The sequence below is a fragment of the Poecile atricapillus genome, chromosome 3, assembly GCF_030490865.1.
Source record: "Poecile atricapillus isolate bPoeAtr1 chromosome 3, bPoeAtr1.hap1, whole genome shotgun sequence".
In the NCBI taxonomy this organism is placed as follows: Eukaryota; Metazoa; Chordata; class Aves; order Passeriformes; family Paridae; genus Poecile; species Poecile atricapillus.
This window is the reverse complement of record NC_081251.1, coordinates 77,783,743-77,809,409: the sequence shown is the minus strand read 5'-3', so window position 1 is coordinate 77,809,409 and position 25,667 is coordinate 77,783,743. Positions and strand designations below refer to the sequence as shown.

Genomic DNA, 25,667 nt, shown 5'->3' with positions numbered 1-25,667 from the left:
TGTAACACATATTTCTGGGCACTTCACTGAAGAGGAGTAGTAAGGAAAAAATAGTTGCAAGTTCTGTCCAGTCATAAACTTCCATTATACTTGAGACTAGATAGAATTATGAGTTCATCTAATATAATCTCCTGAGCATCACAAGCCATTAAACATCACCCAGATACTGCTACATGGAGCCCAATTACTTTAATTAGACAAGAGCACTTCAGTCGTCAAGAGACTAAACTGTGCTGTGCCACAGGCATAGTCCGAAATAGACAAAGATGTCATCAAAGCCTGTGGCTCTTCAAGTAACAAGGAATTTCTAGGTGAGAAATGCCCCCTACATTCCTGAAGATAGTATTTATCTTGTCCAAAAACTCTGGCACGAAATATCAAGTCTCTGACAATAAGCCCTGAGAGAAATTTTTTGACCTTCCTTCAAATTCAGTGATCAATTTATCCTGACCTGAGCATGACAGCATGATACATTCAATGGGTAACTAAACTCAGGAATCTCTCCAGAGGAGGTACTTTTTTTTGGAAGTCTTTTTCCACATCTATGTGCTAAAATCAATTCAGGGTAAGCTGTGAATTTTAAATTATGCACATTTTTGCATTGTATCTACTGTAAAATGCTGTTCTCTTTCCACAGGTGAAGAAAATGGAAGCCCAGGTATCTTGGGCTCTGGAATCTAAATACTGAACAAGTGACAAAGTCAAGTGTTTGCTATCTCTAATATGAAAATCCCTAGCATCCTTCCAGGGGAATGTTTGATTTAACAGTTTACAAGGACTAAAAGTTAGCTAATAAATCCTAAAATCAACTACTGATGCGATTTTAAACCCAGCAGCTATTTTATCCCAGCCCTCAATTTAAAATGGTTCTCAAATGCTTGCAACTTTAGCTCATTCCTATTTCAGACAAATTGATTAAATTGGGAGCATTTATCTTCTGCAAAACAATTGTTACAAATCCCAGTCTGAGCTGGTTTGCATTCACAGACATCAATTTTATCCTCTCTATTCCTAGGTCTGTGAATCCAGTTTTGACCTTTAAAAGCAAGAACTTGATTTTATCCTAGTTTTCTCTAATACGATTTCCCTGACTCAAATACAGTGTTATTCTTATATCTGTGATATCTCTAGATTACAGAGAACATCATCTTCCATCCTCTTTTGGGCAACTACCTCTTTTCTCTGCTTCCTTGATCCAGTCTTAGAACACATATGACAGATTTAAAATGGTTTTAAATTTTACCAGGTAGGCCACAGGATAATAAGTCAAACGAAAACAGCTGAGGACACTGCACTTTCAGTTCTCAATGTGTAAGTACAAAGCCATTTTCCAGATGTCTGCATGACGCAGAAGTCAGGTAAAAGCTATACCCTATGTAAATCAGGTGATACAGAATTTTGTCACATGATATGAGTCATCCCATAATATTCTGGATATCTAGCAGACAAAACTAATGAAATTTCAGCTTTAGCTCACACAGAATGGAAGAGACTTGCATATTTTCTTACTGTATTTTTCTAGCTAGTATTTCATGATTTGGGATGCAAAGGAAAAAGCAGTTATTCTACTTTTAAACCAAGTGTAAGTACTTTATTTGTTTTCTGTATAAAAAGTATTTGTTTTTCTTTTTCTAGTCCTGTGAACTAATGTGATCCATATTGTTCAAAATGGAAACATTCCCCAGATTGCTTTATCCAGTCACTGCTAACAGCTGAGTTTTCCATCAGTCACCAGATCAATGAACTGCCCTGTGCTGCAAGACATGGGCAATGGAAATAATGCACCTTGGCAGCAATACATAGCTGATTAATTTCACAGAGCAGTTCTGGGGTAAACTCTTTATTAGAACATTTACATTCTACCACATCTCAGAAAGCCCCAGGCTTTTACAGTTAATTTTAACCTATGTAAAACAGTACCAAAGAAAGACCACAAAAATCCCAAAAGAATCCTGGCCAGCCTGTCATATTTTAGCAATTGAACAACTTGCTCAGCTACTGAAGCATAATGTGTCAACAAGATGGAATTCCACTTTCTAAAGGCTGGAGTGCCCACTCAATAGAGGAAAGCAATACATGATTACTGCTTAGAGCTTGTGGCACAGTGCTAGCAGCTCAACATTTAACAATAATAGAAAATGTCTGTCTCATTTTCATTCGCCTTGAAAACACTCCCTTTACAATATTGTAAAACACGCCTGCTCTGGGTTGGTTTCTTAATCACAGCAATATCTTCAGCTATTATGTTTTCCATGGTCACACCTTTCCGGTGAATTCTCTTAAAAGCAAAAATTTAATGACACACGGAACAAGGACAGATACCTGAAATGTAATAACAAGGAATAACCCTTCAATTTTGCGATGGCTACTAGATAGCAGCAATCTCTTATTTCCATTTTAGTATTTTGCAAATTACATAAAGGTCTCAAGGTCTTTTGTTTTTTGAATTATTCCTCTGTTTTTCAAAACCGTGGACCCTCTATTTCCTGCTACTGCTTCAACTTCCATTCCCATCTCAAAACTAAGGGAATAATTCAGATAATTTTACAGCCCTTCTTCACCCATGACCTTTTATTCACCTGATTATAAAATTGAAAAGATTCTTTTCAGTGCAAGTATTCAAAGGTTGTCTTGAATTACTACTACTCGACTATCTTTATATCTCAAATTATTTTAAAAGTTGCCTGTTTTCTCTTTATGTACATTGAACATTCTCTTGGTACTACTAACAAAGAAACAAAGTACATGTCCTGAACCACACATTTATACCTACATCTTTGTTTGAAAATAAAGTCTTTGAGGTTAGTCAGACTTTCAAAAATTTTGATCAGATACTATATATGGAATAACATGATAATACCAGACTCAAGAGGGGGAAGAGTTAGAGAAAGTCCATGTAGATCATAATAATGCATTGCATTAAATCTGAACTTCACAATAAAACACTTATAACTTCCAGATTTGGAAACTGCTTTTTACTTCTGAAACTCTTGTGCACTTTCACATATATGAAAGAGTATTTGCAAGCTGTTTTGAATTCCAGAGGAAGTACACACACATCCACACAGCACTTTAACTGACATATAAAAGCCTAAATTAAACAACCCTGCCCCAGAAGCTTAGAAGAACATACAGACCTAACAGAATCATCATTTGAATTATCATAATTAAGTGGATAAAAATTAATTGCTCGGAATTTTTATAATTCAGATTTGTCTCTTCAAAACAAAAGATTTTCCCCAATTGTTTGGGGTTTGCCTACATCCTTATCACCGGGTTTAACAAAGACATTACTGAGGATGAAATGTGTCTGTTAGGACATGCATGAACACATGACGATGAATCACAAAAAACCCCAGCTTTGCAAACAACGGGAATATATATTGCACTTCTCATGTAACTGTTTAAGTGTCTTATATTCTGTTAAGCTTAGTGAAAAGGCAGACAATTATTAGTCCTACAAATATGGTGCAATTGCTTTTGACATATGCTTCCTTAGCCATGGAAGAAGAACGCAAGGAGAAATCAATGGGAAAAAATTGCTGGGTAGAGTGAAATTGCCTTAGGGATTTTGTTTTATGTAATACAACAGCCTAGGAATTCTGTTTATAAGAAAGACACGGTATTTATATATATTGATTTTTTCAGGGACCTCTTGTAATCTGCAGCCATGAAATTTCACCTGTGATGATGATGAGAACGCATCTCTTGATGTTCTTCAATGCACTATGTTTATGGAACAGTAAATATGGTATAAAAGAGATGAAATAACCCCAAATTTTGTGCTCCTTTTGAAAAACTGTGAAATTTACTTTATCTCTGCACATTTAATACACTACATTTTAGTACCCACTTGCAGACTGGATTTTCACATTAGGGGATCTCAAAGAAGAACAATAAAAACATCAATTAGGACAGGTAATTCCTAAGATCTTTCAAATTGTACCCCAGACCTTAGTATAGTTTAGAGTGGTCTCAGGACCTCAATGGACCTTCAAGAGTCAGGTCTCTTAGCCAGAGATTATCAAACAACAGCCAATCTGTGGAAATACATTATTTTTTGTGCTTATATGTACTATGCTAGGGATGAACAAACTGAAGGGGAAAAGACCAGCAGAGGCTCTGTCTCCACTATCCTGTATCTCCCTTCTCGCCCCATTTCAAGGGATAGGTCAACTGGAATGCTGCAAAACATTTACTCTTGTTGCTGCACAACATACCATTGTGGAGCAAAATCTGGGATGCAGCTCCACATCAGTCAGTCAGTTATCATCTCATTGAAAGATACTGACAAGGAACGTTTAGCAAGGCAACTGAGCTGTATGTGTAGAAACCAAGGCACACTTCTTAACAAACAAGTTGCATACTCCCTTTTGAAGAGCCATTCTAACCTGTTTTTAACTCCAAGCTTCTTTAATGTGTAGTAAATAATATGCCAGTATAATATAAAACAAGACAAAAATGTTTTATTCATAAAGCTTTTGTATGCCTTGTTTACCACTGCTTTTCCTGTACCTAGGCCAGCTGGTACAATATGTACTATCTACAATGTTTTGTTGCTGTTTTCTAGTATTAAACATGTCAAGATTTTATAGCTGAGCAATAGAAGTTAGTAACATAAGTCTGATGCATAGTAATGAAGGTAGAATAGTGTATAATGGTAATATCTTAGTAAATCAATTAATAAGTTTATGGCTAATAATAAAAAATAAGAAATATTAGACATCAGTAGAGTCAGTCAGTGGTACCACAACATGGTTTTAGGTGAGGACTATCCGTAATCTTTAAAAGGATATCTTCTATCATGCATGCTTCTATTCATGTCAAAATAAGCCTTTTGTCTCGTATTTTTTTTTACCCCTGAAAGCCTGAATAGATAGCAGTGCCTGACTGCAGAGGGTACATATGGAGATGCTTACATTTGAAACTCTTTCCTCATCTTTTTGCTACAGTTCTGTATAGGCATTTACCACACTGTTTCTAGGCCCTGCATGTTGCTGTCTCCAAATTTCCCGAGACAAAGCAAAATACATCTTTTAATTTTACCAAAGTCCTTTTTAGCAAATTATAAACACTCTCCTGGAGATTCACATTTACCTGTGATATCAATGGCAGCTCCCCTGCAAAAAGAGATTCTCGTTCAAAAGAGTTTCTCATTCCACATGACAGAGTAAGAAACTGAGGAATCCAAAATGTCTGCATCCTAACCTGGCTCAGTCACCTGTTCATTTTTCACTATTCCTTCAGTTTTGGTCATAGTCATGTTTGGGACTGCCTCCCACAGTTAGCTCTCTGAATATTGGAATATTTATTTTGCTTCATTCCCTGGTGGCTAGTTTATTCTCTTCTGGGTTCCTTTACTTTTCTAAAATGGCTGCTGAACCCCTTTCTCTCTTGCTGCCTTGACTTTCTCTTGACCACTTGTCCTTCCTCTGTCCCCTGAGTCATCTCATCAGCAAACCAACATCCTCAGCTACTTGACAGCTGTTAGCTACCCTAACATGCCAATTCAGACCTGAACAGTCAACTTGTTCTGTTCAATAGGCAACTATTTCTCTGCAAGAACTTCTGTGTGAATAATAGACCTCTGACGTTGGACATAACTTCTGCTGTTATCAATATGAACTTTAACCAAAGACAAAGGTTCAAATACCCGAAAAGGGACTACATAACTGAAGTACAGCTAAAAGAATGATGCAGATATTCATAAAGAATCTCCAGATTCACTTTACTTTCCTTATTTGCCTACCAGCATCAGCAAGGAATTTATTTCTAATCTAAGATGTACAGGCTAAATATTGCAAGACACCTTTTGCAGTCTTTTTTTGAACTGATAATAGGGAAATTCTTTATCTTAGGTCTTTCTCTGAGCTTGTAAATCATGCATACACTCATGAGGGAATGCTGAGCTCTGAAATGGATCTTCCTGGATTCCATAAAAATTTGTGGAAGGCTTTCAAACTGAAAAAGGTCAGGTTGTGACTGGGAAAAACCACATCATAGTTTAAGAATAGAAAACACTGAAAATGACCTCATAAAATAGAGTAAAAATAAATAGCTTCTATAACTGTCTAGGTGTCCTTGCAGGTGGATCTTTACCTTCAGCCAGCTTTATCACTGGCATCTGACTTCAGTGCTAGGACCCTCACCACAGGAAGTCTCTGGCAAATCCTCCTTGAGATTACAATTTTTTAAGATGCAAAGAAAGATTAAAAGGCATCTATTTTCACTCTGTTCCTTTATGGATTCTGAGGAAAGACCTTAATGTTACCAAAATTTGGCTTCCAGGCCAGCTTCCTGCTTCTCATTTCAGTCTCAGTGAATTGTACCCTGTAATGTTCAAGACGTCACATAATTCAAAACAAAGGGTGAGCTTACACTCAAGGCTGCAGGTCTGATCACTACCGAGCACAGCACGGAGTCCTTAGAAGGAAACAGAGCAGTTTGCTAAGCTAGGCAATATATCAATCCTTTAGGCTATGTGCACTTTATTTACAGGGCATTTGCAGATTCAGAATGATGATGAATGAAGCTGCAAAATACACTACAATTTTCACCACTTCCAGGCAGAGACCTAAATAAAAACTATAATGTGATTTTATCTTTTTTAACCAATCCCTAATAGTTAATCCAGAGGCATTCCCTTTTGTTTATGTTTATTCCCTTTTGTTCCCTCTTATTACTTTCCCAGATTCTGCTTTATTTTATAGCTCCATGTCTGCCCAGTGAATTTGGGCAGTACTCTGTTTTACATGCACCACTGCATGGACAGATAGGAAGTCTTACCAAGGTCGACAGATGCTAACCTACTCAAAGAAGACAAGTTACTGCGACTTCTTAGTTCAGCAAACTATTATTCTTCCATGGTATCAGTTTGGGCAGCATCAAAACTGCAATAAAAAGTGCATTTTCCACAAGAAAGAGAGCAGAAAGATCATCCTAGTATTTTACGAATATAGATATTTTATCTTCTCTCATCGTGTCTATGGAATTCTGCCATAATGCCAACTGTGGAAAGAGTCACATAGTGCAAACACCAGTTAGTCACTTTGACTGAACCTTTAATAGGTTCTTTTATGTATGGATTTATCTCTATGTACATCTGTTTCCCCCAAAGCTTGATTCTTGTAAAGTACTTGCTTTTTCTACTGCCAAAAATGTCAATGGCCCATATGATGTGATCTCTCAGCAAAATTATTTTCAAGATTCATCTGATTTTGATTTCCATAAATCCACCATTAATTGTTCATTCCCCTTGCTTAAAAGGGGATTTTTGATTTTTATGAGTAAACAAAAATATTTCTATATTTCTTTACATCATGTATTTTAATGTGCACAAGCAATGTCACTACAGTGTCACAAACAGGCTGTTCTACCTCTCCTTCTTCTGTAAAAAAAAAAAAAAAGTTATATGATAGTGAATGGTTTGCTCAAGATCCTGTTCATTTTTGGTGAGTTCTAGGAGAAAAAAGTCAGAGTGCATTTGGATTTTCATTTGCACAGTTCAATTTCTTACTGTAACTACTCAGCAACTTCTTAAACCAAATAAAGTGAAGAATTATGGAGTGGACACATGCTAGCTACATGATGAAGTCATCATTCCTAAGCCATTGTGCTATATTTAAACTGTTTATTGAGCTGTGTTATCCCACTCTGGTGTGAAGGGCCATTCAGAGTCACTGACAGAGAAGGTGAAAAAGCCAACCACATTTCCCCCCTTTGCCTTAGAGTTCGTCGTACAATATCAATTATTTCCCACACCACTAGGAGGAAGATGTAGGTTCTTACCCCACAGCCTATTCCGTTGCCTGGTTGACACACGATTCTCCTCAGCCCTGGCTCAGGAAGCAGACCTGCCCCACAGCCAGGGGTTGGACACAGCACTCCTCCCATCTGCAGCACACATTCCTCGGCCCCATAGCGCTGGTAGCGGTTGTACTACAACACAACAGAACATACTGGTGTTAAACTCCGAGGAGCACGCAAAGAAAAGCCCCAAATATCTGAGTTTGACTCTATCCCGCATAATCCAGACAACTGTCATAATGCCCCACATGCTAAATTCAGGTTATTTGCCAAAAGTATAAAACTTTGCAGTATTATTAAATGGGGTGTCGCTCTGCCCCAAGTCACATCATGTACATCGTTTTCTGCCTCACAGCCATTTTCATCACCAGAAGACTGTGTGGGATATTAAAATCAAGAAAACAGCAGACTGTTTCTGTAAGTAACATCAAGTACATTTATATTACTATAAAAGATTATTGTAAACATCATAAAAATAGTCCAACAGGGAAATGATAAATGTTGCGTACAGATCAAAGAGAACACAAAACTCCCCCTTCAGGGATCTATAGCTAGAAGTAGTGTAATGTTTTAGACCTCAAGGGCTGTAAAAATTTGCCTAGGCAACTCTATTTTAAAAGCAAACTGATCATTAAACTGATCAGCAGAATAGCTCTCTTATATGCATTCATTTCAATGCTAGGTGTATTTTTTTCCTGTGGCTCCCAGGAAATTTTCTTAAGTTTTTTTCACTTTTCATCTAATTCCATCCTGATAGCCTAAAAGGTCATGGAAATATCTTAATTTTAATGATGGAGACACTGACACACAGAGATATTAAGTAACATGCTCAGTGTGTGCTCACTGAAAAAAATGCCTACTCTAAAATGACTGATGTCTCTGCAATAACTTTCCCATGTCTAATTTACCCTGCTTTCAGCCAAAGACAAGCTGAGCTAGTACAAATCATGCTGTGTACATGTAAATCACACCCACTCTAGGGTTCTGTGTTGGTGCAGTTCCACACCAGTGGCTGTATAACCACTGTAAACCAGGCTTCAGATTCACCTATAAATCTGATCTATTGTGGAGGGAAATAAATGAAAGCATTTGGTTCTAACAGCCCCAAAGAAAACAGGCAAATCCAAAAGGCCAAAGAGGAAGGGAGTAGATATGTATTTTCTCCGTGAGCAGACTTTATGGTGTGCTAAGGAAACAAAACAGAGCTCTATGTTACAGCACTCACAACAGTATTTAGTGCTTCATAAGATTTTATCCCATAATGGCTCATGAAAATCCTGTTCCCTTTTTTGGGAGGATAACAAACAAAAAAATTCTTTTTCCAACCCAAACCCTTCTCTAAAGAAATCTTTCAAGGAAAATGGAAGCTTTAGGACAACACTCCATACCATCAGCACACACACAGATGAATAAATAAATAAATAAAATTACAAAGAAGGTTCTACTACATGTCTTCAGTGTACATTTCAGAAGATTTTTCTACAAATGCTGTCACAACATGTCTTGTTAAACTAGCTTCTTAAAATACTATAACATATAGACGAAAAAGTTAGCATTACAGAAGAAAAAATCTACCAAATTTAAAGTATCCAACTTTATTAATTAATGAAAAATCCAAAAACCCTCTGAAAAGATAAGCAAAATCTAAAAGGAGAAAAATACTTCAAAATACCTTTCAGTGTATGAATGACAGCCAGAAATTCTGACTTAAGAATCTTGTATTTAGAAATTAATAGTGTTTTGAGAAATGTGCAAGACATGTCTGCAAAGTCTCCTTGAATGCAGTGCCTCAGGAAGTCAGCTGGTGTTTTCCTACATTGTTATGCTTGAACCCTGAGTAATGGCATAAATATTTAATGTTGGACACTCCTAATTTTCAGCAAAGTTTGTGATCCTTTCACTAAATACGTGTTGAATACTCTGAATCATTTGGTTGACCTTTATAGAAATATAGCTAACCATAGTTTCAAAACTCTCCAGTAGCCTAATTTTTCTTCAGGGCACAGACTGGACCTGAAGGTGAGGATGGTGATTGTCTTACTCTGCTAAGAGGGAACTTTGTGCTGCATGTGGGATTGTTAACAGCTTCTCATTATGAAGGCAAACACCAGTGACACTGTAGCTGAGATTCTGTCAGCATTTACATAAAAAATTCTTAGCAGAAAAAAAAGAATATACTTCCTAGCCATTAACTTAGCCTAAAAGGGCATGAAGAGATTCCTCTGATTTAATCTCTTTTTCTTTTTTCTTTTTTTTTTTTTTTTTTTTTTTTTTAATTTATCTTGTTAAGGAAAGATATGGAATGTAAATGTCCAGTTTACCTACTGGCAAGGTGGACAGGAACATAATGTTCTGTCCAACAAATTTGACATTTTATACTGGCTCAGCACAGGACTCATGCCAAGTCAGTATGGCACCCTCACCAGTGATTTTCACAGTGTAATAGCCAAAAAGATGATCCAGGAAAGATCCTGTTAAATTCATTTGCATATCTTGATATCTAGTTACCAGCCCGTTTTCTACCTTCAAAGTCCAGACACATTTATGCCATTTTCCAATTTATTTTTCCTTGTGTCCTGCTCAGTTAAAACCCAGCAACCAACTGAAACACAAAGTAGCAGAAGATATGCATGTTTGCTGCCATAACACAATCTACACAACATATGTGGATTTACACTCTTTATTCAGTGGCCTGAAACAAAATGACTCACTTTATATTAAGGTAGCATTTATAAAATCTTAAAGGACCAAAACACTTATCATGAATTATTAATTAGCTATTTGCATACATTGACAGACCATATCTATAAGAGACATTTTTTCCTATACACCACATATCATACTGGACTCATGTAACCAACATGCACTAAGCAAGTAAATTTTCAAGAGCTCTTAAATGTCTTTGGAGCCCATGATGTGTTTTTGATCACATGTCTGGATGAGATATTAAAGGATATTACAGCACACAACACCCACTGGTTTTCTTCACCTCTTAACTGGAGACCTAACAGAGAATTCATTTAATTTAGTTTGAATTTCCACAGTGATGATGCCTATAGCTGCACGGGTTGTGTAGACTTCTTTTATGATTAACAGGAGAGATGGGATGCAATCCATCTTTACTCCTTACATTTGTACATCTGAAAGAACTGAGCCCTCAAGTGCTCTGTTTATTTAAAAATAATGAGTGATTAGACAACTCACTAGATAATGGTATCTGAAATTAGGTGACTCTTACAATAGCTGCTTTAGTTCCAATAATTCTGATCCTAACTCACCTGTTCTACGCTATTTTTAAAACCAAGGTTTAGGTATCTAAATAGCTTATACTGTGAAGCACTCCCAGAATTTTAGCTCGTCTAAAATTAAACATCTAGCCTAAACAAGGCCCCAAGTGAATGAGAAGAAATATCCTAACGAGGGCATTTAGCCTGAGTTAGATATGATGTTTAAGATAGGTAAGATCAGCTGTCCTATGGAAGTGCTATGGTTGAAGCTGAGAAAACTAAGGCTAGATATCTAACACATAAGGACCTGTTATTGAAAGGTGTATCTAGCTCTTCTGTCCATTCAAAGTATTTCACAGTATAGATTACTCAATTTTTATCAGTGTGCCTCCTATTTAGAGATGCACTCATCATGTGTAAAACTGTTCCACATGCTACAAGGAGGAAAGTAACTCCAATTATTTTTAGGAAAAGCCTCTCACAAAGTATAATGTATGGGAAACTTGATGGAACTGGCATTCATGGCACCTGATTTCATTCCTGGCAGCAGCACAGCCTTCCTGTGGCTTTCATGTAAGTCATTTAATCTATGCTTCTCATCAGTTCCCCGTTTGTAAAGAGGAAGAATGATACTTGCTGATTTCAATGTAATGTTAAGAGGAAAAAGCCATTAATAGTCATGAGGACGTCAAATACTATGGTAATGAGTGGCACAAAATTACACAGAAATCACCAGCCATCTACTGCTGCTAGAAAGCAGCTTCCAGGCAAAGCAAGTCAGGCATCTGTGTGCTTCTGTAATAAGGTCCTCAGAAATACAGGTCGGTAAATAGTTGCTGGATTCCCACAGAACTCTATATTTCAATGCCTATTTGGGGGAAAAAAACCCCAAAGATTCATAAATACAATTTGCTTTAAAACATTGGTGCTAAGATAGCTAAAGGTATATGAACAAGGTAGCTGTAAGGCATTCTGCTTGTTCTCTGAAAACTTCATCCCTTTATGAACCTTCCCCTCAAATTGTGAATTGTCCCAGTCTACCCAAATCTATACTTTTCTGGGAATACAATTTGGAGTAGAAAAAGCTGTACTTATAATACTTATTATGGTATTTCAACCACAGAATGAAGTTCTTTTGTGTAACCTTTGTTTGTAAAGACTTGTCAGGGACTTTAGATTATAAATTACAATATGACATGGATACGGAGGCTGGATAATTGTAACCATTTATTCCTTGCTCTCTGCTTTCTGGGTTGGGATGGTTTCCTTTGACTCTTAGAATGATACTGGGTTTTCAAGCAGTGTAAATTCAGTCATTTGATGCTGTAAATGAAGGGTAATATAAATGAAATCTTTGGGCTGACGCAGGAATAACACGTTAACTCCAGATTGCAGTCTTTTCAGTTACATTGAGATTCAGATACCAAAACAAAATTGAAGTGCTCCTGGATGCACAAAACTCCTGCAAAACACACTTCATAAACACAGTGATTCCTGGCCATGTCCATTAATTTACAAATTATGATTTAATATCATAGACTTATAGAATGGTTTGGGTTGGAAGGAGTCTTAAAGGTCATTTATTCCAATCCCCCTGCCACAGCACGTATACCTTGAGCCATTTTAATTTTGCTTTTGCACTTTGAGTGTTGTTTTCTTTATTTTCCTTTTTTTTCCTCCCCCACATCTAAAAGCATCTGCTCAGTAGCAGCCTTGCAGACAACTTTGGACAAAAGTATAACAGTAGATGTAAAGCCCAAATCTCTGAAACATAATTAAATTACTTGTTTCTTTAACTGCATGTAAGAGTCTCAGAGGAAAGCAAATCTACTTTCTGGAGTCAGATTGTTTTTACTGCTCCTATAAATCAAATAACCATCTGTGTGTTTCAAAATTAGATTGTGGAGGCTATTGGTCCATAATGTAGACTAAGCACTTTATTTATATGTATAATGCACATACAAAAACTCAAGAATCAGTTCCATAATGTAATTAGGCAACTTACAGTATGAAACCAATACTCCTTGGACTAGTAAAAGTACTTAAAAATGTGTCATCTAAAATACAGGTTAAAAAGTGATGGACTGACATGGCTCTCCATGGAGCAGCCCTAAGTTATTTTTCCTGAGTTTTTGGGTTTCTCTGCCCCTGGTCAGATTGGAAGAGCAAGTTCAGAGCATCAGTTCCTTGTTACCACAGGAACACCCAAGGAGACAAGAAAGAAAACCACCTCTAGAGGGCTGGAATTTGCCTGACTGGAGAGTTATGGAAATTAGGTAAGGCATTTTTGAAGAAAATATTTAGGTAAGAAACCTCTAACTGGACCACAATTCAGACAAAATTAAAGTGGAGTAGAGACAGGGAGAAAGAAAGAAAGATTGCAATTAGCAGAATGATATGAAATCAAGCACAAGGTGATGAATATGAAAATGGAAAACACAGAACTGAGGATACTGGAGCAGGTTGTATTGGAAGTCAAACCGAATATACCGAATATATGAGGGGCAATATGATGCAAAGAAAAAAGAGACTGAGCACAGAGTACAGGTTAGAACTGTATTTACAAACTACTGGAAGTCTGTGATCTTCCAGCAGGTATTTGGGGGGATCAGTCTGAATAGACTGAATGCTACAGATAAATATTCAGTTTCTTCTGACCCTTATGAAGCTCAAATGCACATTCCTCTTCCTGCTACAAGTTACAGCCATCAAGGCTGTAATTGATGCAAAGAAGTCTGTTCAGCCGATGCTGTTGCAAACTGTGGAACTGAGTTTTGGTGCAGCAGATAATGGCTCCCAGTTCTCAGATCACAAGAGTGAACACATTCCCTGAAAGAAGATCAAAGATATCCAAGGGATGGAAGAAATCCTAACTTCCACATGCACCTGAGATCCTGAACACTGGGGTTCAAACCTTCCCTCTGAATTAAATAAAAGCTGGGTGGAAGAGAAATTTGAATTCTATATAGAATGACACTTCTTTTTTGGTTTTCACAGAAAAAAAAAATCCTTTAAATTAGTTTTGACTAAGCACCTTCTACTTTCTTTCCATTCAGTCTTTATTTCAGCTGTTGAACCAAAAATAAATGACTTTTACTTGCCTACTGTACAATAAGTTCAAAAAGTGTAAGAATGTAGAGATATCCTGCTTATGACAAGCACATAAAAGGCTAATGTTATGATAATCCAGAAGCGACAAAACTGAGGAATTCATATGAATCCCAATTACCTCTGAGTGAGGGCAGAAGGTGGTTAGGAGACATTCCAGGCAGGTATAGCACAGAGAAAGAGGTATAGTATAGGAAAAGGTATAGCATAGGAAAGAGAGGCATGTCACTAGTCATATGAAGTTGTAAAACTATAAAGTTTGTTTTGAAGTTGCAGCTATTAAAAAAAGGTGGTGTAAAGAGGATCAAGAGTTAAATGCAGTAGGTCAGTCTTGGAGAGCAAGTGATGGGATGGTGATGACAGAGCCAAATGAGGTGGAGAGAAAAGAGCTATTATGGAAAAATGAGAGATGTCTATAGGTATCACTTGCACTGGATAGCAGCTGAAGCCAGGGGACTGGGTGGGAAGCAGCAGAGGTGTAAGAAACTACACTTGTAATGATAAAGGTTTTGGAATAATAACAAAATAGCTTTAGCTTAGTAATTATGAACTGGAGAAATCAGCCAATGAAAATTTATTTTGTTCTTTAACTGATTAGAATTACTGAGATATAGCTTATATTTTTTCCAAGTGTAGTTATCAAAAAACCTTAACCCAGAAATACTTCAGAAGCACTTTGTTGATCATATTTGACAGTTTCCTGTACTAAACTCAGCTGATTAATTAGAATTGTCATATGACATTACTTTTGCCTGAATGGGTAAATGTATACCAATTACTGTAAGACTGACTTTACATGAATATTCAGTAGCATGCATTTGAAAAAAAAAAAAAATTCCTCTAGCAAGTATTGCAATAAAAAAAAATCAACCTTGTCACACCCACACACTGTATACAAAATCCTTCCAAACCTCAACTAATGTTAAATGTTGTCTAACCACGATGTGTTCATTTCATACTTGATTTCTGTATCTCCTAAAGTTACAGCTCACTGTGAAAACTAGCACAAGCCCACACCCCCTTTGAAGAGCGTGGGGATGTGCATCTGCAGATTTTCAAAATACAATATTCTACACTATTACTTTGCATAGGTTTTCCCTAATTGACAAGGAAATGTGGGAAAAATACCCCAAGCCCCCAAAAAACAAACCAAAATTCCACAAACACTCCCCCCCCCCCCCCCAAGAAAACTGTCCCCACTCAGGCTTGTTCAGATTCCAGGGATATAAACACTCACAACAGCTCTAAAAAAAAGTGAGCAATGATATGAATTTCAGAAGCAGCTGATGGGAGAGATCTGTTAAAATTGATCGTTCCCCTGTCAAAATATCAAGTAACTGGCCAATACATTCTGCAAAGTTGGCAGAGCAGATGATGTAACAGGGAAGCACAGCTATACATTACTTCACAGCTTCCTTTCCTGCCACCAGCAAGTCATCTGCTTCATCTGTGCTGTGACCTGTTGGTGGCACTCAGGTATAGCAGCAGATTGCTTGCTCTCATGTTAGTAGTTTCCCCTTCCAGCCTTCAGATGTAGCAGCTATTTTATTCATGAATCACAATATTCCATTTAAACAATTAAACAAGATTTTTTTATTACTTTGGGGGCAAGAGGGAAGTTTCTCACAGAGTCATTAGGGAGACTCCATAACAGTCCACTGCAAGTCATCTCGCTCTGCTGGTATATTGTGGTGTTTATGCTTGGCATGTTTTCTCTGCTGTCTCTCGCATTGGCTTGTAGAATTACCTGCCTGCCACTGGATTTGAACACAGCCCATATTTGGTGCACTTTTAGCATATATTTGTAAGCAGCTTGTACTATCACCACTTGTAGAAACATCCAGCCTGACAGGGCAAATGGCTACTGCAGGAGACTTCCTTACATTGGGCTATTTTTCAATAGTTCCCTATTTACTAAATCTTTCAATCCAATCTTGACTGTATCTCAGATACTTAAGAAATGGAGGAGCTAGCCAGCAGATTGGGCTGTGCCCATTAAGCTAGGGGAAATGGGTTAAGAAAAGTGAGAGCAAATTGCAAGAGAAAGCTCAGCAGAGCTCTGGGCAATTAAAAAACTTCAGTCTTTACCCTTCCTAGGTGGGACTCCATGTGCAGAACACTGTCTTGTAAAGACCTTTGTAGACTGGGAGAGTCTGTGACAAGGGGGTCCAAAAGAAACCAGAAAAAGCTGCTTCTGGAGACTCTTCCTGGGTCAGGCTCTCCGACACCATCTCAAAGAGTATCAAGTGGGGCAGCATTCTGTTGCTGAGTGTATTTGTGTTGCACTTTCAGCCAATTGCCCTGGAAGCTGGTTTTATGTGGTAAGTTAGGTATCCACAATGCATATCATGGACCAGGGAAGCTTGTTCTCTTCTATTTCATCATGCAGACTATGACTGTGCCTTTCCATAAAGTCCAAAAGTGATACCCTCTTTAAAAACTATCTTACTGGCAGTGGCTAAACCTTAAAAGATAGACTTTCCCGCTAGAATAAATTTCCCATAATGTATGTTCCCAACAGAATAGAAGAGATGGAATTTTTACATGTCCAGAAGACTACTAAGAAGTTTGATTTTTTAAACAAGAGTCTTATTATTATACCACCCCTTCAAGAAAATATTAATCATCAAGTCTTCAAACTTCCATTTCTCAGCATTAGGTTTTCATTACTGCTTATATTTATATAAAGATATTTCAGACAGACAGGCAGACACATGTTTTCAAGAGGTTTGATCCTGAAAGCCACTCAAAACCTTTCTTTCCTAACAACATCAACAAATGTTATTTTATGTTATGTAAGTACATAACATATGTAAGTACATATGGTAAGTATTTACATTTATATGACCATTTATATGGTCAGTTTATTTATATTTTTATTTATAGAGTACAAATGCTCAGTGAACAAAAGTGGGACACCAGGGTTTTTTTGCTTGAACTCTGAGGAGTGGGAGATATGCAACACAGGAAAAATGATGGTGCAGGTGGAGTGGCGGAAAGGAAAGACACTAGAAATACTTTGTCTTTCGCTCCTGAGCAGTATAATAGGATCTAAAGTCTGCAAGCGATTTGTAAACAAAGAATAGATGCTTTTCTAGGCAATATACTGCAGTTTAAACAAGAATTAATCCAAAAAAGTCATGTAATGTGTATTCTAAAGTAGATCAGGACAGATTATCACAATAGTGCATTCTGCTTTTATAATCTGGCCTTAAATACATAAGCACTTTAAAAATAAATCAAGATTGGATATGAAGCAGGAGCATGTCCCTATTTTTCTTTGGCTATTGCTTGGACTGGAAGAAAATATATGATGGTTTATAATACTGAAATTGTAAAGAGTCTGAATAAAACAGTGTTATAATTAATTATGAAATTTTTCTATCTATTAGGCATCATAACAGAAAAAGAAACATTTTAGATATTTTTAGAAAGAAAATATCTAACTCAATAAATGTAAGAAGTAAATACTCACATGAATAAGGATTTTGCCTGACTTTCTTCATTCAGAGGTATTTAATAGTTTTTTTCTTGTCTTGGTTTTGCACCAATATATTTCCTGAATATCAAAGTGTGAGTTAACTTCAAACAAAAGCTACTGTGGTCCTCAGCAGACTTATGACGACAATGCTTTTGTAGGGACAGAATATATTTGTAACAATCCTTATACTTGTATGGGCTAATGGAATAACTCAAGCCTCATGACAATGTTCACTATTTGATTAAAGTCCATCAGTTAAATATGCTCTGTCTGTGATCATTAGTCAGGCTGAGGTCCACAGCTCCATTCTAGGGCTTTTACAGGGGAGCTGTGAGGTCTGTCTCATTCAGTCCTCTGTCTCATACTTGCAGCCTTTTGGTTTAGCTATTCCTTACTTTTCCTTCAAATTTCTTCTTTTGTCCCACTCTTCCTAGACTGATTAGTTTCACCTCTTTATGCAGCTTAAGTGCAGATTTTCCTTTATTTACCAGTCTCTTCAGCAAGCTTCTGTGTTTGGTCATACCCTTCCAGCCCTAGGCCCATGCTCCTTGCCAGACCCTTATCCTTATCATTCTGGTTTCTACTCCCAACCCCTCCCATGAATCAACCCCATCTCGCCATTCTAGCCAAGCTTCATCTCACTCTGCCCTCCATTTGTCAGGTAGTTCTAATCAGTCTCTTGACCCCATCAGTCCTAGTCATAACTTCTTCCATTTCCTCTTCTCAATCTCACCAGATTCCTGCTTCCAGTATCTCTTGCTAAGGAAAAGCTGAGTCCCTCAAAACATGACTTGTGACTCTCTATAATAACTGAAGTGGGGGGCTGGTGGAGAAAAATTGGAAGTCTAGAAATTGTAACAGCAGCCATAATTGTAATAAAAAAAGGGAGAGTGACAGGGAAAGGAGAAGCAACAGGGTGTTCTTGACCAACCTGATCTAAAATGATGAAACAAGACTTTGAATTAAAATCTCAGGACTTGCTCCTACCACTGTCACAGCCCTCATGCAACCTTTTGCAAGTCCCTTGGTGCCAGGTTCATTAAAAGATGTGGATATTGTCATGTACAAGACACTAATGCTGGGCTTTCAGTCCCTTGGTCCCTAGCACCTGCAGCTCTGTATCATGCAGGCAGGCTTTGTAACCACTACCTTAGGAGGAATACTTCAGAGAAAAAGACAGCTTGAATTCCAGAAACACTGAGGGTTTGAAAATTCAACTTGTCTCTCAAAATTTAAGGCCATTTCTCAATACCTCTGCATGTTAATTTCATTATTGACAAAATAATAACTGGTCTTCTTGTGAGTGTCATAAAGCATACTTCATTTATACTTTCCTAAGGTCCTTCTACAGAAATAGTATTCGGAGTGCAAAGCACAGCTATAATTATGAGAAATGCTCTTTTAAAAGAGAAAAAAGGACACACAAAGGGATGGATATTATCATGAGCAGCTGTAAGTACCAATCCCGTAGTCAGAATGTTTGGCTGTCTACTGCTTTAGAGAGTCTGTTTACTGCTGTAGTCAAAAGCCTAAAAACTGTGGCAGGTAGCAGATGTACCAATTAATAACCTGTCAAGGCTGACGGATAGAATGAAAAAAACCCCAGCTCTCACATATAACTCCTGCATGGCTTTTTTCTCACATTTCAGGTCTTTGGGGGTCATGAGATATACTCTGTTTCCCTGGAGAGAGATGAAACTGTCTCATTAGCGTCTATCTTTCATGACATTAAGACGCTGCCTTTGGGATGCTAACTCACCTGTTCTTCTCCCAGAATCCTGAAGTGATGAAGTTCTTTAATCAAGGAATCTGGACAGCCAGCTGTTGGAAAGAAACAAAAATAGGTGTTTTAGAGCTTCCCATCAGTGCAGTTTCAGCATAAGACACATAGATGCAGAGATGATAGAATATACAGATTACCTTAGATAAAGAAGATTAGAAAGATTAGCCAAGGCTCTGCAGGCACCAGAATGCTGAAAACCATCTATCTATAATCCTTCCACATTTCTGAGCATGCTACCAAGAACACTTAGAAAGGTTATATTCCATTTATTTTAGCCCTTTCCCCAAAGGACTACAAACAAAAGCAAGATGAAAAGGGCAGTATTGTCTGCCAGATACTGCCAACCCTTAGTATAAGCCAAAACGCTTGTTAAAAGAGGATCTCACATCAAAATGTTGGAGCTGCCCAAAGCTGAATCCTGATTCACACAACAGGTTTGGACTCATTTCTAAGAATAATACATGCTTTTCCTGAAGGATTTAATAGGCCCCACTGATTGCTTTAATTTTGGCTGTCACAAATATAACCCATTTCACATATATACGGCTGGTGGTAACTCACAAACCAAGAATACAGGCAGAGGAGTGATTTACCAGAATTTTGTAATGAGATTAATTTTCAGCCACTACAAACTTTCACATCTGTACCAGCCAGTAAGAAAGAATATGTCTTGCTAGCTGCCGTGCATTTTAGTGACCTGTTGAAACTGTGGATACCCTCCTGGTGATGAAATCCAAGACTGCTGTACACTACTTTTGTGAATGACTTCTGTACACTACTTGACTAATTCCTGACAAGGGATGAAAGTGCAGACTGTTAAAGCTATCTGGGCTTTACTATTTTTACCATAAATTGAAGCATCTCTTTGTGAACAGAGAAAATTTCTTAAAATGAATTAAGAGCAACAGTTCCTCTCAGAAAACGGGAGGAACCATGGTCTTTCCAACCTGGTTTTCTGTTGATGCTACTACAAATAGTTACCTTTTATTCTTAATGACCGCCATTAAAAGAATACAAATGAATTTGGACATAACTATCAGAAAGTCTCCACCAGCACCATGGTTTTACTCAAGGCCAATGAGACATGGCCTACACTCACACTTTCTGTTGGTGTAGCTGTCTTAGGGATGCAGAAGGAAAAGACTACACTTGCAAGCAATGTAACTAAAAAGGCACAAAATAGACACAATTACATTAGTACAAGTCTTGTATTCACAAATTTTTTTCCTCTTAGGGAACTGATTTAAATTTTACTCAAGTCAGCCTTCTTACTGGTAAATGTTTTATTTTCATTCTGAGGGTGAATAGGTGAAGAATGCACCATCTATGTAACTTCATCAGCAAACCCTTACAAAAGTAAGACAAAGTTTGAAGTTGGCCCAGGTTTAAGCATATAGTAAGAATTGCCTACTAATGAATTGTCTCTTACTAAATTTTAGTATTTCTTCTCATTTAATGAAACCTATGATATTCTTAGAGGCTTCTTTTCACCCACCTCTTCCTCATGCACAAGGGTAAACATACATGCACACGTATTTGAATGTGTGTTTTTGCGCTAAGTGATTATTTCTTAATCAGATTTTATTCTCCTCAACTTCTAGAACCACAACCTGTGTATCACTTTTAATTTTTTCTCATTTCCTCTGTGCTGTTTATTCTTTCTCTTTCTCAATGCACTTAATTGTCCTCGTTACTCCTACCCCAGAATCACTGCTACACAGCACTTTCTCATATTTTCCCTGGGATTTTCATCTCCATCCAACTATGTGTCACTAACCTCTTGACCTGAGCCCTGAGTTGTAGTCCAGAACTGTTATCTGCTCTGTGTTTCAAATCAAAACTTATTGTATAAAACATGGTTCCTCTCTCTTAGCCTCAAGTTCCTACATAATTAGCAATATATTTTCCTGCACATAATTTTCCCTGAAAATATCTGCATTGATTGCATAGTGCCATAGGAATTTCTAAGTGTAGAGGATAATTATGATTTCATGTAATGCTGCCTGTTAATCTTTGACAGATGTTAGCTTTAGAACACCAGCTAAACTGCATTCTGCTTTTTGGAGTCCTTACAGCTTCTACTTCAATCAAGTATTTCTTTCTTCCTTCTTATCCTTTCCAATTTATTATTGACTAAACTCCTTAGAATTGGAAGGTTTCCTTTTTCTTCCCTAGAAAGAACTTTTTCTCTCCATCCTCCTTGAAATCATTCACTTCATATACTTCCTGAGTACCACTTTTTCCCCAGAAATCCATCCTATTCTGCTCTCACACAAAAATGATATAATCTCCTAAGAACTCCTTACATGCATACTCTTTCTTCCATACAAGCTGGTGATGAATGGATTAAGAGCAGGCCTGACAACTTGGTGTGCTGGGGGTAAGAGGCTGGACGTGAGCTGGCAAGGACCACTGCCAGCCCAGAAACCAAACATGTCCTGGGCTGCATCCAGAGCAGTGTGGGCAGCAGGGAGAGAGAGGGGATCCTGACCCTCTGCCCTGCTCTGGTGAGACCCCACCTGCAGTGCTGCATCCAGCTCTGGGGTCCCCAGAACATCAGAAGGATACGGATCTGTTGGAGTGGGTTCAGAGCAAGGTCAAGATCAGAGGGCTGGAGCATCTGCCCTATTAGGAGAGGTGACAGAATTGGGATTGTTCAGCCTGGAAAACAGAAGGCTCGGGGGAGACATTCTAGCAGCCTTCCAGAACTTGGTGGGGGCTTATAAGAAAGATGGGGACAAACTATTTAGAAGGACCTATGGGGAAAGGACAAGGAGTAATGGTTTTAAACTGCAGGAGGGTTGATTTAGATTAGATATAAAGAAAGAAATGCTCTTATGGTGAGGGTGGGGAAACACTGGAATGGGTTGCCCCATTCAAGGTCAGGTTGGCCAGGGCTCTGAGAAACTTGACCCAGTTGAAGGTGTTGCTGCTTATTGCATGGAGGCTGGACTAGATGACCTTTAAATGGCCCTTCCAACTCAAACTGTTCTATGATTCTATGAAAAACACGCATGTTTAAGTGTTACTAGTCAGCCACTGCTGCATCCTCTTCCAAATGCAATATTTTGTACAGTCTGTTTTTCAGAGACCTGCCCAACCTAGTTTTCAATCTTTTCATAGTTCAGATTTTTTGGATCTTGCTTAGCTGATTATACAACAGATCCTGACGTTAGCAAAGAGCGAGAGCTTAAAATCTATGTCACTGTTGGCATGATTCTTTTCAGCAATGAGTTCAGAAATGGTAAATGCATACAATATTGAATTATACTGACACATCTTAACAGTCTGCTGTCTGTAAGTCATCTCAGATTGTCACATTTGAGAAGCAATAATTTCAGGGAAAAAAAGAATCTTTTCTTTTCTTTTCTTTTCTTTTCTTTTCTTTTCTTTTCTTTTCTTTTCTTTTCTTTTCTTTTCTTTTCTTTTCTTTTCTTTTCTTTTCTTTTCTTTTCTTTTCTTTTCTTTTCTTTTCTTTTCTTTTCTTTTCTTTTTTCTTCTTTTTTTTTTTTTTAATAATTTGGGTATATTTTGGATGTTTCCTATTTCTACTTTTAATTTTTAATTTTCTCTAAGTGGACCTTTGTAAAACATGCTCTCACACTGTAGACTATTTTTTCAAATATCCGTGAGTTTTGAAAAAGTCTTAGATTATGTTAAACTCCTCCACTGCGACTAGAGACAAAGAGTATGACAAATAACCATTCCATAAATAAAACATAAAGAGACTTAAAAAAAACCAACCCTCTCTGCTCAAAACCATTAGGAACTATTTGTTATCTCACTCACAAACTCCTCCATATATCCACCAACATATTAACGTATATGAAAGCACACATGGAAACTTGAAAATTATTAGTAGTTAAGCACAGCACCTGATGGGTTCGCTGGCAAACTATACACACCAAACATTTATAGAAAATTGTATTTTCTAAGTCTCTGATGTGAAACTAGCACATAACAAATGACATAAATAAACTGCACTTTACAGATTTCTGTGATTATGTATAGAATGCTTTGAGGATTAGTTTTTATGCCCTCTGTCCTATAGAACACCTTATAATGAAGGGTCCCTTATAATGAATTACCAAAACTTTTCACTTCCCTGTTCCCAATTATTACTTGAAAAGTACAAGCCTTCATGAAATTTCCACAGATATAAACCAAACCACGGGAATATTAAAAAAAAAAAAAATCAATAATAATTACACATAAGACTGTTAAAAGGAAACAATGCAAAAGCATGGACAATTGGCTTTAATCAGAAGCCAAAACTCAGGATTGAGGACACCTGCAGACAGATAAAATGACAGCTAAATTGCTTATTTGTTGCCTCTTTCAGCACATATTCAAATCCATGTGTTTAGTAGTATGTTCTCAGCTACAGTGACTATTACAGGTTCTTCCTAACCATGAAGGCAGAGCAAGACACAAGAAATATAAAACTGATGCAAATATTTAATACTTTTACACCACTTTTAACTCTGTCATAGTTCCATTAACCTTAGAGCAATCAGATACATAAAGCTAATTCAATGTTTTAGGAATGAGCCTAAGTCTAAGATGAAAAGTAATGAAGGGATGATGCCCAGCTCAAAGGACCAGCAGCTTTATAAAGTCTCAAGAAGTAATTGCTTTGCCTCTATTTAAAGTTTTATTAATTAAATTAAATTTAAGTGTTTTATATTTGCTTCAACACATTCCATCATACACCAGTTTACTTGTTTGAATAATTTTGTTATTACTTGATATTGCTTTATAATTTATAATTGCTTTATAATTATAACTCCAAATGCTGCACTTATGAATGAAAGGTCCATTTAAAGGTACAGAAATGTGTAACTGTAAACTTGCAATTTAAATTGTGGTATTATCTTCACAAACATCTTCTTTAACTTTTCATATATGTACATGTATCTCCAATAGAAGAATAAAGAAGCAAGATTTAGGAAGGATGGTTTGATGTCTCCTAACATCATAAATACCCTGATTTGAATTGGTCTGAACACACATTTTCAACTGCACTTGTAATTAAACTATGATTCTAACTACTACCAATTTAATTACCCAAATCTTCATATAGTTTTTCTCAGACAAAATTAGCTTCTGTTTTTTTGGCTTTTTTTTCTTAAAATTATCCCTCTGTATGACTTACGTTCTTCAGAGAGAAAGCAAAGGAAAAATTAAATCAAGCCTTTAATGTTGCATAAAATGGCAAAATGGAAGCAAAATATGCCAGCTGCTACAAATAGAGCCAACTGAGGGGTAACACGAGTGTCAGTGCCCTGACAGTGTCCCAGCCAGGACCCCATGCCAGCCCTGCCTCACCCACCTGCACTCAGGTTGATGTCCAGCTCCCCAGAGCCCTGCCCTCCCCAAGCCATGGAGGTGCCCAATGCCTGGAGCAGGGCTGTCCCTGTGATCCTGTCTACCAGCACCTGGATGGAGGTGCCCTGGCTCAATCACTCAGAGCATCAAAGAAAATCCCAAAATGTCTTCCCTGACCACAGTTACAAGCGTGCGTATCTCCACTGCAGGGCTGTGTGCTACAGCTTCTACCATACATTTGCAGCATTATTTCATGCTTTGCATTTTAAATTTCATCTTTCCCCAAATGCTGTCATTGTGTGAGATTCATTTCAATGCATTTAAGCATCAAAATGTTGGCTATATGAGTCTAATATATTCCTTGCATGCTTCCTTTATAGTTGATAGAAGGAATACATGCTTTCACAGCATAATTCCCACCATCCAGGACAGGCACAAAAAAAAATATCCCTTTATTTCCATTAAGCGAGGAGTTTAGGGTGACTTGGCAAGATTTACACAAGTACCTTTTAGACTTTTAAAGTTAGAATATTTGAATTTCACTCAACAGCTGCAATTCCAATCATTTCTACACATGCTTAAGACCGGAGCATGTAAATTTCCCCTTCACATTTAGCTAGCTCCATGCAAGCAAAGCGTTTACATTATGAGCACAGTGCAACTTCCATTTCTCTCTTAGAATTTATGTCTGCATCAACACTTGTTAATGTTAATTCTGAAAAGTACATCCCTTTTGTAGGCTCTGAACATAACCATGCACGAATATCTACAAGTGTCCTTCAAAGGATATCTTTTCACAGTGATAATTGCTAAACCAAGCTTGCCACTGGAAAATGTTTTAAGTACTTGAGAATAACCACTTCATGCTTAGAAAATCAACAGATATGTTGGCTTCTTTTTTTCCTGACTTAGGGAACCCTGCAGCTCAGAGGTG

At 37.4% G+C, this 25,667-nt stretch overlaps 1 protein-coding gene across 1 annotated transcript in view; it reads right to left on the bottom strand.

Moving 5' to 3' along the window:
* The window catches only part of PRKN (parkin RBR E3 ubiquitin protein ligase), a 700,273-nt gene that overhangs the window by 102,344 nt on the left and 572,262 nt on the right, over nucleotides 1-25,667 (bottom strand). The window contains exons 8-9 of the mRNA XM_058836200.1: nucleotides 19,382-19,443; nucleotides 7,789-7,938 (exon numbers count right to left, since the gene is read on the bottom strand). Of these exons, the coding sequence (XP_058692183.1) occupies nucleotides 7,789-7,938; nucleotides 19,382-19,443 (212 nt within the window). The remainder of the gene's footprint in view (nucleotides 1-7,788; nucleotides 7,939-19,381; nucleotides 19,444-25,667) is intronic.